General features: G+C 59.4%; 2 protein-coding genes across 2 annotated transcripts in view; both read right to left on the reverse strand.

The window, feature by feature from the left end:
• On the reverse strand, positions 1–5,198 carry LRRC14B (leucine rich repeat containing 14B). Its single transcript, XM_007961053.3, has 2 exons — positions 4,100–5,198; positions 1–1,621 (listed from the first exon to the last, which is right to left on the reverse strand). The coding sequence occupies exons 1-2, from the start codon at positions 5,125–5,127 to the stop codon at positions 976–978; spliced, it is 1,674 nt and encodes a 557-aa protein (XP_007959244.3). The 5' UTR covers positions 5,128–5,198; the 3' UTR covers positions 1–975.
• Positions 5,199–12,825: 7,627 nt separating this feature from the next.
• The window catches only part of PLEKHG4B (pleckstrin homology and RhoGEF domain containing G4B), an 88,584-nt gene continuing 84,631 nt past the window's right edge, over positions 12,826–16,778 (reverse strand). Inside the window, exons 19-20 of the mRNA XM_007961049.3 lie at positions 16,398–16,529; positions 12,826–16,203 (exon numbers count right to left, since the gene is read on the reverse strand). Of these exons, the coding sequence (XP_007959240.3) occupies positions 15,941–16,203; positions 16,398–16,529 (395 nt within the window). The 3' untranslated portion in view covers positions 12,826–15,940. The remainder of the gene's footprint in view (positions 16,204–16,397; positions 16,530–16,778) is intronic.

Below are 16,778 nucleotides of genomic sequence, written 5' to 3' on the forward strand. Positions count from 1 at the left end.
TGCACTGAAATCACATTTTCTTTGCGTTTAGTTATTCCAGTGCTCAGCCGTTTCTTTGCACAAAGTCATTCTCGGTGGACACCAAGTCCAAATGTGTCTTAGGTGGTTGTAGCTTCTCCAGGGGCTGGTCAAGTGCTAGGCCTTCAGGTAAACACCTGGCATAGCTCCCGTCAGTCTGAGCCTGGAGCCCTGCGGGACACAGTGAATGCTGGCGAGAAACAGTGGAGCAGTGGGGCGGAGGCCTCCCCACAGCGCTGAACGCCCTGGTCCGGGCGGCTCTTCAGGGGACGCCTGTGCTCACCCACTCGGATGCCCCTCACAGTTCTGGGGGGCTACACAAAGCGAGAAGAAAAGTCGCTAACAGCAACCAAAAACCCGGCATTCCCTGCAGGCCCACTGCGTCCCGTGAGCGGCAGGTGCAGAAAGCAGGATGTGACCAGCAGCAGGTGGGAGCCTCCTGCTGGAGGAAGCAGGGTCCGGTTTGCTGTTCGTTTTTCACCTCTTTTTCTCGGTTGTTTTTCATGGGCTGCTTGTTTTGTGCAGTTTGTGTGATGCTCTCTGTTCCCCTCCCCCTCCCTGCTGTGGCGCCCAGTCACATCTGTCCCCTGAGGCTTCATCTTGCGGCCAGTGCCCGGATGCGCCGAGGTCAGGTCGGCCGCTCCTCACACCTCCCGGACTTCTCTGCCCTTTGCCATGTGGCGTCTGCCCCCACTGACCCTCAGTCACTCTCTCGGTGGCTTCCCCTGCCTCCAGGACCTTGCTTTGCTGCCACTAAAGGGCACCGCATGGCACCTCTCCTGGAAGGCTTCCTCTTCTACAGCGCTTAACAGGCACGCCTACAATTTTCACTAAGAACTGCTTTTGGTGGTGGTGGTGGTGGGGATGAATGCCGGGCCCAAGCCTCGGATCCAGGACCGAAGCCCAGGGCACCTGCAGGCTGAAATGCAAGACCTGTCGCTGGTGCGAGTGGAGGAACTACTCTATTTGTCTGAGTGCTCTGGAGAAGTTTTCTAGAGCGTTTTTGAAAGCTTGCAGCAAGAAAGTGCCAAGCTCATTGCTTGTTTCTTGAATGTCTGGGTCGAAACTTCCAAAGAGGGGCGTGGAGACCTGGATGTCCTCTCGGTCCGCCCGCAGCAGCACGGCACGCAGTTCCTCGGCGATCTCGTCATATTTCTGCTGGTCGAACTTGGACATGGCCAGCTCGTCCTGGGGGTAGGCGGCACCCTCGGGGTAGCAGTCCTTGGGCACCGGAAACTCGATGCAGCGCAGCTCGGGGAGCTCACAGAGCGCTGTGAAGAGGCGCCGGAGGGCGCGGGCCGACAGCGGGTTCCCGAGGAACTTGAGCTGGCGCAGCCGGTGGCAGGGGCTCAGGCCCAGGATCAGCATGCCAACGTGGCTGTCTACGATGCCACACTCCTCCAGCGTCAGGATCCTCAGTGTCCGGGCAGCCTGGCCGAGCAGCCTGAAGAAGGTCGAGGGGAACAGGCTGACCAGGTTGTGTCCACTCAGGTCCAGCACCTCCAGGTGAGCAGCGTGGGCACAGTCTGCCAAGAAGGCCATGTCTGCGTGGTTCAGGGCACAGTTGGCCAGGTCCAGCACTCGCAGCGGGGTCTGCAGGGGGCTGCAGAACACGGGGAAAAGAGCACAGGTGAGAGGAGGGTCCCATTCGCCTGAGCTGGGAACATTCGCCTGAGATGGACAACCCGTTTGTCCATCACGGGGTCAACACACTGCCATGTCCAGCCACCACCTAATTTCATACAGTCTACGAGCTAGGAGTGGTTGTTATGTTTATATAATAGTTTGTGAAACGTGAAAGTTACATGAAATTCAAACTCGGTGTCCACAAATAACATTTTACCGGAGCACAACCACGTGCCTTCGCTTAGTGTGGGCCATGACTGCCGGCTGCCGCGTGGTGAAGTCAGCTGTACCCAGAGGTCTGGCTTTTGTCCTCAGCACCTAAATGGTAAGTTTGTTTTGTCAACAACTGCTTTTGTGTTGTCTGAGAAAAGTGGTGCATGTGGCCATGAGAATGTCCGCTCAGAAAGCAGACAGCGGGGGCGGTGAGGCCACAGAACAGCACCGCTCCACTCCGACAAAGATGAAGCCCACACAGTTTCAGAGCTGGGAAGGGCCATGGAGGCTTCCAGTCCAGCCTCTGACTCACCTGCTAACCCTAAAACCCCCCCTTGCCCCACATCCCATATTCTGACTTGGTTGGTAGCCCAGCTCCAACACAGGGCAGCTGGAGGGAGACCTGCTCTGGTCCTGAGCTCTCCAAGGGAGATCTCCAGAGCAGTACTGCATTGGGACATGGCCTCACTGTCCTCGCTGAGCAGGGGGACACCGCTGGGGTCCGCCCCATCCCCACCCTCTCCTTCGGAGACTGCCTCACCCTCCACCCACCTGCACCTGCACCCACCTGAATGTCCTGCACCCTCCCCTCCCAGGCCTGGGACCCACCGCCAGGCGCCCCTGCCCCACCTGAGAAACCACCACCAGGCACGCCCCCTGCCCGAGGTCCCACCACGGGGCACCCCCATCCCTCAGGTCCCACCACAGGGCACCCCCATCCCTCAGGACCCACCGCAGGGACCCCCGGCCCTCAGGACCCACCACGGGGCACCCCCATCCCTCAGGACCCACCACAGGTCCCCCCATCCCTCAGGTCCCACCACGGGGCACCCCCATCCCTCAGGTCCCACCACGGGGCCCCCCCATCCCTCAGGTCCCACCACGGGGCCCCCCCATCCCTCAGGTCCCACCACGGGGCCCCCCATCCCTCAGGTCCCACCACGGGGCCCCCCCATCCCTCAGGTCCCACCACGGGGCCCCCCATCCCTCAGGTCCCATCACGGGGCACCCCCATCCCTCAGGTCCCACCACGGGTCCCCCCATCCCTCAGGTCCCACCACAGGGCACCCCCATCCCTCAGGTCCCACCACAGGGCCCCCCCATCCCTCAGGTCCCACCATGGGGCACCCCCATCCCTCAGGTCCCACCACGGGGCACCCCCATCCCTCAGGACCCACTGCAGGCCCCCCCTCGTCCCTCAGGACCCACCGCCAGGCATCCCCCACCAGGATCTACTGCCTGGTGCCGCCCCAGGACCCACAGCCAGCCACCCCCCATCCCAGGACTCACCACCAGGCACCTCCACCACCACCAGCCACTTCCCCCCAAAACCCACTGCCAAGTGCCCCACCAGGACCCACTGCAGGTGCCCCCAGACCCCAGAACCCACCGCTAGGTGCTTCCCCAGTACCTACCAGGCGCCCCTTCCCCCTAGATCCACTGCCAGGTCCCACCCCCAGGATGCAAAACTGGGTGCCCCCCAGGCCCACCGCTAGGTTGCCCCACCAGGAGCCATCACCCGGTGACCCCCCCAATACCCACCGCCAAGTGCCCATCCTTCAGGACCCACCACCAGTCTCCCTCCCAGGACCCACTGCTGGGCACCCCCATTGGACCCACTGCTGGGCATCCCCCTCACCACTGCCTGAGGCTGCCTTGGCCTGGAACCTTCCTGGCTGCTGCCCTCTCTGCCCGCTTCACGCAGAACTGCTGAGAGGATCCTGCATGAGCCTCCTGTCCCACCATGGGGAGGTCCATGCAGCGTGGAGCCCAGGCCTCCCTCGAGGGAGAATGGGAGGATCCCGCCTTCGGATGAGCTGGCACCCTTGGCCGACAGCAGCCCTGAGCCGCGGGCACCGATGGGCTCAGATTTCTGAGCTGAAACCGTGTTTGCTGTTTGAAGCTCCCAGGTATTGGGGTGATTCGTTAATCCACAACAGACAACTCCCCACACCATGTAGGGACTTCCGTTTTGTCTCTTTGGTAATTTGCATATTCTTTTTTTAACTGGCATTCTCTCCATATCCCTTGGTCACACATGGCACCCCGGTTCTTTCCTGGTGGCTCTGACTTTCAGTGCCCTTGCCCCTTGGCGGGGCACTGTCCTGTTGCTCTGGCCACACCCGGAGTAAGAGGCTGGGGGCCACGCAGCCTCATGGTCTTGGAGGTGAGCAGTCCCAGGACTATCTCTGGTTGCCTCTGCAGCCACCAGCCCGCCCTCAGTCCTGTCCCTGAGACTCACCCAAGCAGCGTCGGGATCTTCCCGGTCAGCCTGGAGAAGGCCACGCTGAGCTCGGTGAGCTGCGTCATCTTGCTGAGCTCCAGGGCGATGGAGGCGAGGAGGCGGTCCTCACCGTCGGGAGTGGAGGCGCAGGCGGGGGGTGCATCAAAGGCCTTGGTGGGCAGGGTGAGCGAGGCCAGCCGGGGGAAGCCCACCTGGGCCAGCAGCTGCTGCACGTGGCCCGCATGCAGCCGCACATTGTGCACCACCTCCAGCTTGCGCAGGGCACCCGGGCCGGCGAGACGCAGCACGTGCAGGAGCTGGCTGGGGCTCAGGCTGTCCGCCCGGAACGAGGGGCAGTGCACCCGCAGAGGGGCCGGGCCCGCTGGCCTCAGGGCCTGCACCACCGCCTCGAAGTTGCCCTCAGTGACGAAGAGGTCGGCGAGGACCTCAACGGGGCGCCCGGCTGCGAGGGGCTCTGCCTGCAGCTCGCAGCAGGTCCTGGCCAGCAGCCGGGTGCGGCCCCACTTGCCCAGCGCCCTCCCACACGGGCACCGCTGCACCTGCACGTCTCGGATGCCCGTGAGATCGGCCACCCGCAGCCGCCGGCGGCTCGGGTCCTGCAGCACGTGGTCGGCCAGGCCGCGCACCAGCGCCTCCAGGCAGGCCCGGCAGGCTCGGTCGCGCAGGTCCTGGGGGTGGTCGGCACTGGGACCCAGCAGCGCTCCCAGCCGGAACTCCTCCAGGGGCCAGCGCCCCAGCACAGCGCGCGTCACCGCCGCCTGCTCCAGCAGGTAGCTGGCTTTGAACAGGAGCGGGTAGAGGTTGTGGGCCACACTGTCCAGGCTCTGCCGGGCCACCTGGGGGTGGGACACCAGGGCTTCTGCAGAAATGAAGCGCAGTGACCTCATTGTGCCCATGGCCCGAGACAGGAGGGTGCTCGCTCCCCACGACTTTTCCCCAAGACGTGTGCCCTTCTCGTCTATCTTTAGTTGCAGCAGCTGTGAGCAGCCTGCCCTGGGGGCCCTGCCATGGGGCCTTGTGATCATCTGACTGCTATTTTGGTCCTGGGACGCCTGTGTCTGCCCTGCCTCGGGGCACCCAACCGTTGGGAGTTGCTTGGCTCAGGCACCCAGCCGACACAGAAGGGCAGCCCGAGCCCATGGCAAGGCTGGGCAGAGAGGCCTGTGCTCCATGCCGCAGAAAGCCAGTCTTGGTAGGTGTTTGCGCTGGTGGCCGGTGAGGCCAGTGGGCAGGTCCTGTTTACCATCCAAGCGGGGCTGCTGCCCAGCCCTGGGCCCCCCACAGTCAACCAGGCAGAGAACAGGCCAGGCCCCTGCACCTCCTCACTCGGTAAGGAGCTCCCTTTCCACAGTGACCTCTGGGGCCGCTCCCACACTTTGCCTTGCATCTGGGGTGAGACAAGTGGCCAGGAATGGAGCTGCTGTTTTGCCCCTTCTCGGTGCCTTTCATTCTCCCCAAGGACCCGGTGGGGATGCTTCCCTGCTTTCCATGGAGTGAGTGGCTGGGAGAGGTGGAGCCTCCCTGATGGGCTTGGAAGAGCCCCCGGCTCTCTCTGAGCTGCAGTGTCCTGTCTGCAACCTGTGTGGCAGGGAATGCTGCAGGGAATGGGATACACCTGTGAGCGCTGCCTGTTTGGGGGCAGTGCCTGATGGTTCACTCCCAGCACTGACTGTATTGGATGGCTGTTGGGTGCCTGCACTCACCTCTCCCTGTGACACTGCCACTTGGGGCAGGGTCAGCACACATCGCTGCACACATCATCGCTGCACACCTCACTGCACACATCGCTGCACACATCATCGCTGCACACCTCACTGCACACATCGCTGCACACATCATCGCTGCACACATCATCGCTGCACACATCATCGCTGCACACATCACTGCACACATCACTGCACACATCGCTGCACACCTCACTGCACACATCGCTGCACACATCATCGCTGCACACATCGCTGCACACATCATCGCTGCACACCTCACTGCACACCTCACTGCACACCTCACTGCACACATCACTGCACACCTCGCTGCACACATCGCTGCACACATCGCTGCACACATCGCTGCACACCTCACTGCACACATCGCTGCACACATCATCGCTGCACACATCATCGCTGCACACATCGCTGCACACATCATCGCTGCACACCTCACTGCACACCTCACTGCACACATCGCTGCACACCTCACTGCACACATCGCTGCACACCTCGCTGCACACATCGCTGCACACATCACTGCACACATCGCTGCACACCTCACTGCACACATCGCTGCACACATCATCGCTGCACACCTCACTGCACACATCGCTGCACACATCGCTGCACACATCATCACTGCACACCTCACTGCACACCTCACTGCACACATCATCACTGCACACCTCACTGCACACATCGCTGCACACATCATCGCTGCACACCTCACTGCACACATCGCTGCACACATCATCGCTGCACACATCGCTGCACACATCACTGCACACATCGCTGCACACATCATCACTGCACACCTCACTGCACACATCGCTGCACACATCATCGCTGCACACATCGCTGCACACCTCACTGCACACATCGCTGCACACATCATCGCTGCACACATCACTGCACACATCACTGCACACATCGCTGCACACATCATCACTGCACACCTCACTGCACACATCGCTGCACACATCATCGCTGCACACATCGCTGCACACATCATCGCTGCACACCTCACTGCACACCTCACTGCACACATCGCTGCACACCTCACTGCACACCTCGCTGCACACATCGCTGCACACATCACTGCACACATCGCTGCACACCTCACTGCACACATCGCTGCACACATCATCGCTGCACACCTCACTGCACACATCGCTGCACACATCGCTGCACACATCATCACTGCACACCTCACTGCACACATCACTGCACACATCATCGCTGCACACATCGCTGCACACATCATCGCTGCACACCTCACTGCACACCTCACTGCACACATCGCTGCACACCTCACTGCACACATCGCTGCACACATCGCTGCACACATCATCGCTGCACACCTCACTGCACAACTCACTGCACACATCGCTGCACACATCGCTGCAGGGCACCACATATCCTCGGGCTTTGGAGGGTCATGGCCATGAGAGACAGAGGCTGAGGAAGACTGACAGGAGTGAGTGGAGACAGAGACAAAGGGACAGAAACTGAGAGGGAGAGGGACAGAGAGGGAGATGGAAAGAAAAAGGGAAACAGAAAGAGACAGCCTGAAAGACAGAGAGGGAGAGACAAGAGACTAAGAGAGAGAGAGACTGGTAGGCAGAGACAGAGACCGAGAGAGACAGAAAGGGGGAGACAGAAAGAGACAGAAATGGCAGTGGGAGGGGAAGGCTGCTGAGCAAGCCTGGAGGGTGTTGGTCATGGGTCCCCCACCAGCCTCCCTGTCTGACGCTCCCCGATTTGTTCCCTGAGCCTGAGCAGTGCCTCTCCCTGGGAGCTGACCCATGCGGAAGAGACTGTACTCCGTGGTGGGGCCCAGGGGCCCAGGCACTGTCCGGCAGGCGGACGGGTGTGTGAAGAGGTGGGTAGGCCCCAACCCCACCCTTCAGGGTGGCCACCGTCAGCCGGCCGATGTGGGCCCCGGGGCTCCCCTCAGGAGGTGTGCAAGAGGTTTCCCCAGACACACAGCCCCTTTCCAAGACAAGAGAAGAGAATCTTGGAGGACACAGTAGAAAAACATGTTCCACTGATTTTTCTGATTAAAATTTTTAACAATTCATTATTGATACAGAGTAAACAGTTTACAACAGCAGCAGGTAACACCATTTCCCAGACACCTTTTGGGTTCTGAAAAGTGGTTTCCAGAACCTTCCTTTACCTACTCGGGCTCTGTGTAGCCCAACACCCTGGTGTTGCTGTGGGGCCTCTGGGTCTTGGAGGGCGGAGGCCATGGCTGAGAAGGTTGGCCAAGGTCTGGGGCCCTGCAGCCTCCCTCTCTCTTACTGTTTTCCCTTCTTTTGGAGAGGGGTGGTCCTCTTGGGGTTCCCATTCCAGCAGCACAGGTTGGATCAGTCTCAGGCCCAGCTCTGGCGCTGCTGTCCCAACCTGGGGCCACGGCTTTGGGCTCCTTACAGGAAATGCCACGACTCAGACCTAACTCAAGTGCTGTCCTGCTAACTACACGGGACCTGCTAAAACCGAAATGAACCGAGATTCCAGTTCTGTGCAGAGATGGCCAGACCTGCGTGGGGGACACGCCTGGACCATCGCGCCCACTGGCCCTCACTGGTCTGAAAGGTCATGGGTACACTGGTCCTAGGATGGCTCACCCCGGCTCTGAGACACTCTGAGCCCAGCCATGGGTGGTGGACACGGAGCAGGGGGGTCTGGTGTTCCCACCCTGGGTCACCCCATGACCTTTGCAGGACAGGAGAGTTCCAGGCTGCAGGAGCATGGGGGTCTACAGCTGGCAGGCAGTGCTGGGTCCCTGCTGGACCAGGGGTAGAGGAACCATCCAGGAGGGAAGCAGAGGCCAGGCCTAGGGGGCAAGGCCCAGTACGGGTGACTGCAGGCCCCGGGCAGCAGTGCTGACCATCGGTGTGAACAGTCCCTGCCTGAGAGCTTCATTTCCAGGCCTGTGCACAAGTCTGGCTCTCGAGGACCGGGCTCTCCCTGGAGGACCCACCTCCATCCCAGCTGTCAAAAGAAAAACGTCTGTTACTCACGTTGCACAGGCTTCTCCCCAGGACCCTCTGCCCCTCAAAGCGGTGACAGCACAGACGTGGCCTGGCACCCAGCAAGGCCTCTGACATCACACACACGGTGCGGCCCGGCAGGACCCAGAGCTTCGCTGCACCTGCCTCCGCTCCAGAGCTCGGGCGGCTCCTCTGCGAGGCCACCTTGTGGTGCAGGGCGGATCTGCAGCTTGAGGGGAGCTCCCCGGGGGCCGCACCACCCAGCCGGTGTCAGGGGCCTTCCGTGGGCAACAGGGTTTGGACCCTAAAACATGCCAGTTCTGTCTGCTGCTCCGATCTGGAACAAGAGCGTCAGTCTCATAGCAGCTACACGTTTGACACAAAAGCTCTCGCGTCATTTCACAGGCGGTGTGGAAAACAGTCTCTTTATGTCACAGGCACACAGAACCCACGTTCACCCATCGTTTTGTAATTAAATCTGGGACCGATGCCCCAGGTGGTCAGTTCAGGCTCAGCCAAGGTGCCGATCCCCCAGGGATGGTGGCAGCAGCCTGGGCCCTGGCCGTTTTCTTCTCCTGGGTCTCAGGGTGGGTCCTCTGTGAGCCCCGCCAGGACGTCCAGCAGTGTGAAAACTCTAGCAGTCTGGGAGGCATGAGTAACAAAGCCCCCATGTGGGTGACCTTGGGAGAGGGGTGTTCCCAGGACGGAGCCTTGTCTGAATGGGAGGCCAGAGCTTTCTCCTTATGGGGGCTGCTGAAGGCCCAGGGCAGGCACCAGCGCCGCCAGCCCCAGGACCTCTGGTTGGCAGCAGAATCCGTCCTCTGGCAGTGGCCCTGAGAGCTCCTGTTTCCTGTGGTCAGAGCACCTGGCAGGGGGCACCTGAGAGCAGGGTGGGGGCAGGGGGTGCCAGGGATGCCTGGGTGCCGGGGGAGCCGCTCCTGACAGAGATTCGAATGCTCGAGGGAACCCGGGGAGATGGGGTGGCCTCCTGCTGCCCTCTGACCTGCCAGGCGGGCCTCCTGGGAAGACAACCACCCCGGGACCATGGGCCCCCTGCCGCCGTGTGACCCTGCCAGCCCTCTGGTGCACTTGGTTACCGGGGCACCGGGCCTTGAGACCGTTGGGAGCTACAGGCGGGATGGGGAGTGAGGCTGCCCAGCAGATGTCTGATGGGGTGGGGCCAGGCAAGCGTCGCTTCAGAAGCATCTGGAACAAGGTGGTGAGCTGGTCAGGCAGCCTGGTGGTGGTGGCAGGCCAGGCAATGTGAGGTCCCCTCGGCTACTTTGGGGTCAGTCAGGAAAGGTCTTTCCTTATGTAAGGAGCATTTTGCCTGTTGGGAAAACCAGCCTGAGGCTTGGGGGGTTTGTTCTGACCACAGGGAAGAAACCGTTGGCTGGAATCGTGTTGGCGCGAGGGGTCTGGGGACGTGGACTCTCCAGGGCGTGCCGTGCTCTAAGGCCTGCTCCCCCAGCTTCTCAGGGCTCCCCCAAAACCCAAACCTCCACTGCTGCTGCCGCCCAGGAGGGGCCTGGGTGTCTCCCCAGAACTGGGGATGGACGCAGACCCAGCTGAACCCACAGCCCTCACGACACCTGACAAAAGAGACCTTCTCTGGAAGGTGACAGGGACGCGGTCCTGTCTTATCAGCCTCTCCTGAGTTGCCTCCCTGCTGTCCCCGAGGTGATGACATCTGTACCTGCCTGGTTGTCTGGGGCAGATGCTGGCGCCCCTTCCTTGCCTCTGAATGTAAAAACACTCTTGCTGGGCACTGGGGAGCCGTGTAGACCCACCCACGAATGGGGCCAATCCGAAAGCTGGCACCCTGGGGCCGTGGGAGGGTCCCGGGGAGGGCTAGAGCTCACTGCGGGAGCCCCAGCCTTGTCCACAGCAGAGTCCCAGGATGGCTCCTCCCAGGACTTGGTTTAGAAACCACCTCGCTGACCACCAGCCCTGGGCACTCAGGATAGTGGGACCGACCCCACACCTTCTAGGGGGTTCCCAGTACTGAGGTGGGGGAGAAAATCACACACCTTCCCAGCTCCCAGAGTTGATGCGTGGGCTGAGGATGGGAATCCCACACCCTCCCTGGGGGTCCAGTGCTGAGACGTGGGCCGGGGGTGGGGGTCCCAGTGCTGAGGTGTGGGCCGGGGGTGGGAATCCTCATACCCTCCCTGGGGGTCCAGTGCTGAGACGTGGGCCGGGGGTGGGGGTCCCAGTGCTGAGGTGTGGACTGGGGGCGGGGAGGATCCACACCCTCCCTGGGGGTCCCAGTAGTGAGGTGTGGGCCGGGGGTGGGGGTCCCAGTGCTGAGGTGTGGGCTGGGGGTGGGGTCCCAGTGCTGAGGCATGGGCTGGGGGTGGGGTCCCAGTGCTGAGGTGTGGGCTGGGGGCAGGGAGGATCCACACCCTCCCTGGGGGTCCTGGTGCTCAGGTGTAGGTGGGAGCCCTGGAGCTCACCGCCCAGGACAGCTCAGGCAGCTTGGAAGGAGGCAATGGCAGTGGAGGCGAGGGGGCCGCTGTGGCCCCTCCTGGGCAGGGCTGGGGAGGCATCAGGAAGCGACTCTGGGAGAAGCTGGGTCGGGCCAGGGCTCCAGGGCTGTCCCTCCATGTGCTCGGCGATGACTCCAGGCTGGTGTCACTGTGGATGGGGATGCATTGGGGCTGCCTCCCACGTCCCCTGTGGGGCTCTCAGCTCCCAGCACCCCCAGTGCTGAGCGGGAATGGCCTCATGTGGCGGGGCGAGTGACCCTGAGGGACACAGTGGCCACCTCTCCTTCTCAACACCCACTTCAGCTCATGGGCCCGGAAGTCTGGAGAAATGAGAACTCGTGTTCTCCGTCCAAATGAAACCTTTGTGTCTGTTGGTGAAGCCCATGAGGCCTGATTCAGACAGAAGCATCACGCTGCCTGGGAACAGGTGTTTCCTAACCCTGCCTTCTGGAAATCAGAGCCAAACCCCAGTGTGGACAGAAGGCCAGAGAGAGAGGTGCCCAGGTCCAGCTGGTGTGGATGTAACTCGGCGGGCCTCTTCTGGCAGCAGGAAGCCTCTGTTTCCCAACGGGGCTGGCTCCAGGATGGTCTGGCTGTGCATGTGAAACTCAAAAAACAGAAAATGAGGCCAACGAGCCCCATGGGTTAAATAAAAAGCAGGAGCAAAATGGCCTCCCAGGGCTGGGCGCCTCCTTTCCCACAGGCACCTCAGCCCTGCAGGGTGGCCTTTGCATCTGCCCAGACCAAGCCGCAGGCTGCAGGGTCCCGGCCGTGGGGATGCATCCCACAGCTCGACGGGTCGTGAGGCTCCCATGGGGCTCCCGTGGGGCTGCTGTGGCTCCATTCCCACATCCAGGCTCCATGCTGTCAGGAAAGAGAGAGACCCATCTTTTGACTGGAGGCTTGTGCCAGCCCAGATGGGAGGCACCAAGGTCCTGGGAGGCCCAAGGACATGTTCAGGATGGTACAGTCACTCCTGCTGGCCCTGCTGGACTGGGTGTATCCCCAGCCTTGCTCCCCAGTGGGTTGACCACAGGCATAAACTGTGCCCCTGCACCTGGGCCCTGCCCCCTGCACACCTGGGCCCCCAGCAGCCTCCTCGTCCACAGCCTCTGACCAGGCACAGACGCCTTCTGATTTGAGGCAACACTCTCAAAGTGGCTTTCACGGGGGAAATGGCATTTGGGTTCCTGAGGGACCTGTCCCTGGCAGTGCCAGAGTGAGGCTAGAGCCTGGGCAGCCTCTGGGGCTGTGTGATGGTGGCTGTCCACACTCAGGACGCAGAGGTAATCGACTTCTGTGGGCACAGCCCCTGCCTCCGCGGGGAAGTGCTGTGTGCATGATTGTACTTTATTATTATTTTTATTTATTTATTTATTTATTTTTTTTGAGACGGAGTCTCGCTCTGTCGCCCAGGCTGGAGTGCAGTGGCCGGATCTCAGCTCACTGCAAGCTCCGCCTCCCGGGTTTACGCCATTCTCCTGCCTCAGCCTCCCAAGTAGCTGGGATGGGACCACAGGCGCCCGCCACCTCGCCCGGCTAGTTTTTTGTATTTTTTTTTTAGTAGAGACGGGGTTTCACCATGTTAGCCAGGATGGTCTCGATCTCCTGACCTCGTGATCCGCCCGTCTCGGCCCCCCAAAGTGCTGGGATTACAGGCTTGAGCCACCGCGCCTGGCCGATTGTACTTTAAAAAAGTACTGCTTTGTTGGGATTTAAGTGACATACGATCCACTGCACATCTTTAAATCATGCAGTTTGACAACTCTGGACACAGAACAGACCTCTGAAGTGACTCATGCGGTCACCAATCCAGAGAGCAGGCCTGTCTGTGACTCACATCCTGCGGCCCCATTTGCTGCGACGGCTGCTGCTGCTTTAGTCTCGCCACTTGTTTTCTGTGTCACCCCCAAGTTCGTTCTTCCCTTTCCCTCTTTCTCTACATATTTTTGGACTGGACTTCTAAAAATTCCATTTTATCTCCTCTGTTAGTCTATTAAGCTGTAATTCTTTGTTAGTGGTTGTTTCAAGGGTTTATAAGTACATTTTAGCTTACCACAATCTACCTTCAAGTGATACCACCTCACTTCACATATCACATCCAACGTCTCCCAGCCTTCAGGCCACTGTGGTCACACAGTTCACCTATACGTATAGTACAAACTGCAGATACGTTAATATTTGTGTTTAAACAGTCAGTTAACTTTATTTTTAATAGAGGTGCAGTCTTGCCATGTTTCCCAGGATGATCCCCAATTCCTGGGCTCAAGTGATCCTCCGGCCTCAGTCTCCCAAAGTGCTGGGATTAGAGACATGAGCCACCGCACCCGGCCAAGCCACTCGTCTTTTAACCCATTTTCCGTTCAGAAACAAACGGACAAAAAAACCTGCAGCTCACTGCCAGCGCTCATTTCTTGGGGCAAATGGAAGATGGGTTAAAGGGATTTAAATAACAAGAGGAGAATTTTGAATGGTGCCCATGCTCTTCATTCTTCTTTTCCCTGAAGCACATCCTTTAATGTTTCTTGTAGTGCAGGTCTGCTGGTGACAAAATTATGTTAGCTTCTGTGTGTATGAAAATGTCTTTATGTCACCATTGTTTTGGAAAGATTTTGTCAGGTACAGAATGTGAATTTGGCAGTTTTCTCCTTAGTACATTCCACTGTCTCTCACCCGTGCTGCTTCTGAGGAGTCGGCCATCCTCACCAGCTTTGTGCCTCCCAACAGAACATGCCCTTGTCCTCTGACTGCTTTTAGGATTTTCTGTTTGTCACCGGTTTTATGCAATTGGATTATGATGTGCACTCGTATCTCTTGTGTTTGGAGTTCACTGGGTCTAGGGGACTCCAGATTTACACCAGTGGCCGCCGGGTTCTCAGGCCTTTGGCCTCTGGCTGAGAATTATACCATTGGCTTCCCTGGCTCTGAGGCTTCAGGACTTGGACTGGGCTACACTAGCAGCTTCCTTGGGTCTCCAGCTTGTGGGTGGCCTATTGTGGGGCTCTTGACCTGCCAAAATTGTGTCAGCCAATGCCCCTAAGGCCCCTCTCATCTGTCAGTCTGTCTGTCTGTCTATCAATCATCATCTATCTCCTACTGGTTCCGTCTCTCTGGAGGCCCGACTAATGCAAATAGCTTCCACTGATGCATCTTCAAGGTGCCTCATGGTCTCTTCTGTGAAATCCAATCTGTTACCCCATCCAGGGTATTTCACCGTCAGTATTGTAGTTGCTCATCCCTGTAAGGTCGGTCTGGGTCTTCTTAATCTCTTCCTTGTTATTTCTTAACTTTCTGGACGTCTGGGCTGTGGTTTCAGCCACAGTTTGAGTTCTGTGACTCTAGCACCGATGCTGGCTCCGGGTGGTTGCCTTTGCCGGGCGACTCTCCTTGATGTGTCTGCACTTGGCTGCTCCTCTGCACGCCTGGCATTCAGAGGTCAGGCACTGAGAGTTTACCTCGCAGGGTGTGGACACTTTGGTAACCTATAGATCGTCTGGAGCTTTGTTCTGGGATGGAGTGAATTACCTGGGAATGGTCTGATCATTTCAGGTCTTGCTTTTATGATTTTGTAGGTGGGTGAGGAGCAGGGCTCAGTCCAGGGCTAATTATCCCCACTCCTGAGGCAAGATTTTCTGAGAACTCCACCTAATGCTCACAGATCGCGAGTTTTCCCAGTCTGGCTGGTGGGAGAGGGTCCTGTTCCCAGCCCACGAGTACCAGAAATGGATCTTAGGTCTTTTCAAAGGTTTCTCCCAGCCTTGGTAGCCTCCCTGTCTGAGTGTGAGAATGGCAGCACCACACCGGGTGCCGGAGGGGCTGATCTGGTGAGTCCTTCCCCATGCAGGCGTCTCTCTCTGGCACTCTGACCTGCAAAGTCCTGCTGACTTGGTCTCTCAACTCACGGAGGCTGCTGGGCTCTTCCTGGGCCCCTCCCTGCATGGAGGCCTGCAAACTCTCAAGGCGGAGGGAGGTCTGAGGCCACCACCAGGCTCACCTTCCGTTTTCCTGTCTCTCAGGGATCATGGTCCTTTGTTCCAAATGTCTTGTGTCTTGACATCTTTTGTTTCATGTTTAGTCTGTTTTTTGTCTTGTTTTAGGTCTGTTTCCTATGATGTTGTCTTGGGTGGGAGTGGAAGGTTTGTTTTTCAAATAAGACAACATTTTAAATTTGTTTGAAAGTGTTAGGGAGTGTCTAAAATCCTGGGAAATACCTGGACACCTGCTATGTTGCTCCCTCTGGATTGTTCCAGCCACACGATGGGCACCGCCACCCCCACAGTCGTCAGGCCTGGCATGCTGCTCCCTACGTATCATTCTAGCTACGCGATGGGCACCGCCCCTCCCACAGTGGTCAGGCCTGGCATGCTGCTCCCTACGTATCGTTCTAGCTACGCGATGGGCACCGCCACCCCCACAGTCATCAGGCCTGGCGTGCTGCTCCCTATGTATCGTTCTAGCTACACGATGGGCACCGCCCCTCCCACAGTAAGGCCTGGCATGCTGCTCCCTACGTATCGTTCTAGCTATGTGATGGGTACCGCCACCCCCACAGTGGTCAGGCCTGGCATGCTGCTCCCTATGTATCGTTCTAGCTATGCGATGGGCACCGCCACCCCCACAGTCATCAGGCCTGGCGTGCGTGGCTCACAACACAGCAGGAGCGCCCTCACGCACTGCGGCCTGGGTGCCCGTCTCCGGCTCATCTTCCTCGATGCAGGCTCTGATGTCAGACGACCAGGGGCTGTGGGCTGGGCTGGAGGACACAGGCAGGCCCAGCGACCCCAGGATGGAGGAGGACCGGCTGCTGGAAGAGGAGGTGCTGCTGTCCGAGATGGTGGAGTGTGGTCGCTTGAAGGGGGTGGCATGGTCAGAGGAGGACCCCGTGGTGGGCCCTCTCATTTGTGACTCTGGAAAGGGACAGAAAGCAGGTCAGGCTGGCTTCCTCTCCAGAAGTGCAGCCCAGGTTCAGAAACGGGATCAGAGCCGTCCGAAAGGCTGACCAGGCTGTGCCCCTGCAGTCATGCCCGTCCAACCCAACGTGTCAGCCACAGGCCCAGTGCGCTCTGCAGGGCGAGTGAGGGTGGGGGTGAGGCCACCGTACCTGTGCCCTTGATGATGCTGTTGCAGGCCCGGTCGCTTATCACTGTACCTTTGGGGGCCTGGTCGCTGGGCTTGACGTCCATGAATGGCTGGTTGCCTATCCCCATGGATGCCATTTCTTGGATTCTGAGTTCTAAGACAGAAGAAAGCATGACAGTTTCCAAAGCAACTCGGGGGCTAACGCCACCCCAAAGATGCCCAGTACCCCTAATGCCCTCAGCCCAAACCAGGAGGGTGTACAGGGCCTACCCACCCTGCCTCCCAAGAGGCATGGGGGTCCAGGATGCTGAGGCTTCCCGTTCCAGTTTTCGGCCGCATAGGGAGCTCTCCCAGGGAGCCCAAGGCAGTAACCAAGAATAAGAAAGCCATGAAGCCTTGGAAA

Source organism: Chlorocebus sabaeus, chromosome 4, assembly GCF_047675955.1.
Source record: "Chlorocebus sabaeus isolate Y175 chromosome 4, mChlSab1.0.hap1, whole genome shotgun sequence".
NCBI lineage: Eukaryota > Metazoa > Chordata > Mammalia > Primates > Cercopithecidae > Chlorocebus > Chlorocebus sabaeus.

What these genes read in the sequence shown, in the direction of transcription:
- LRRC14B (XM_007961053.3), bottom strand. Translation starts at nt 5,127, where the DNA reads ATGATCACAAGGCCCCATGGCAGGGCCCCCAGGGCAGGCTGCTCACAG. An exon ending in AAGATCCCGACGCTGCTTGG is followed by an intron (nt 1,622 to 4,099) that starts GTGAGTCTCAGG and finishes CGTGTTCTGCAG; the next exon opens with CCCCCTGCAGACCCCGCTGC.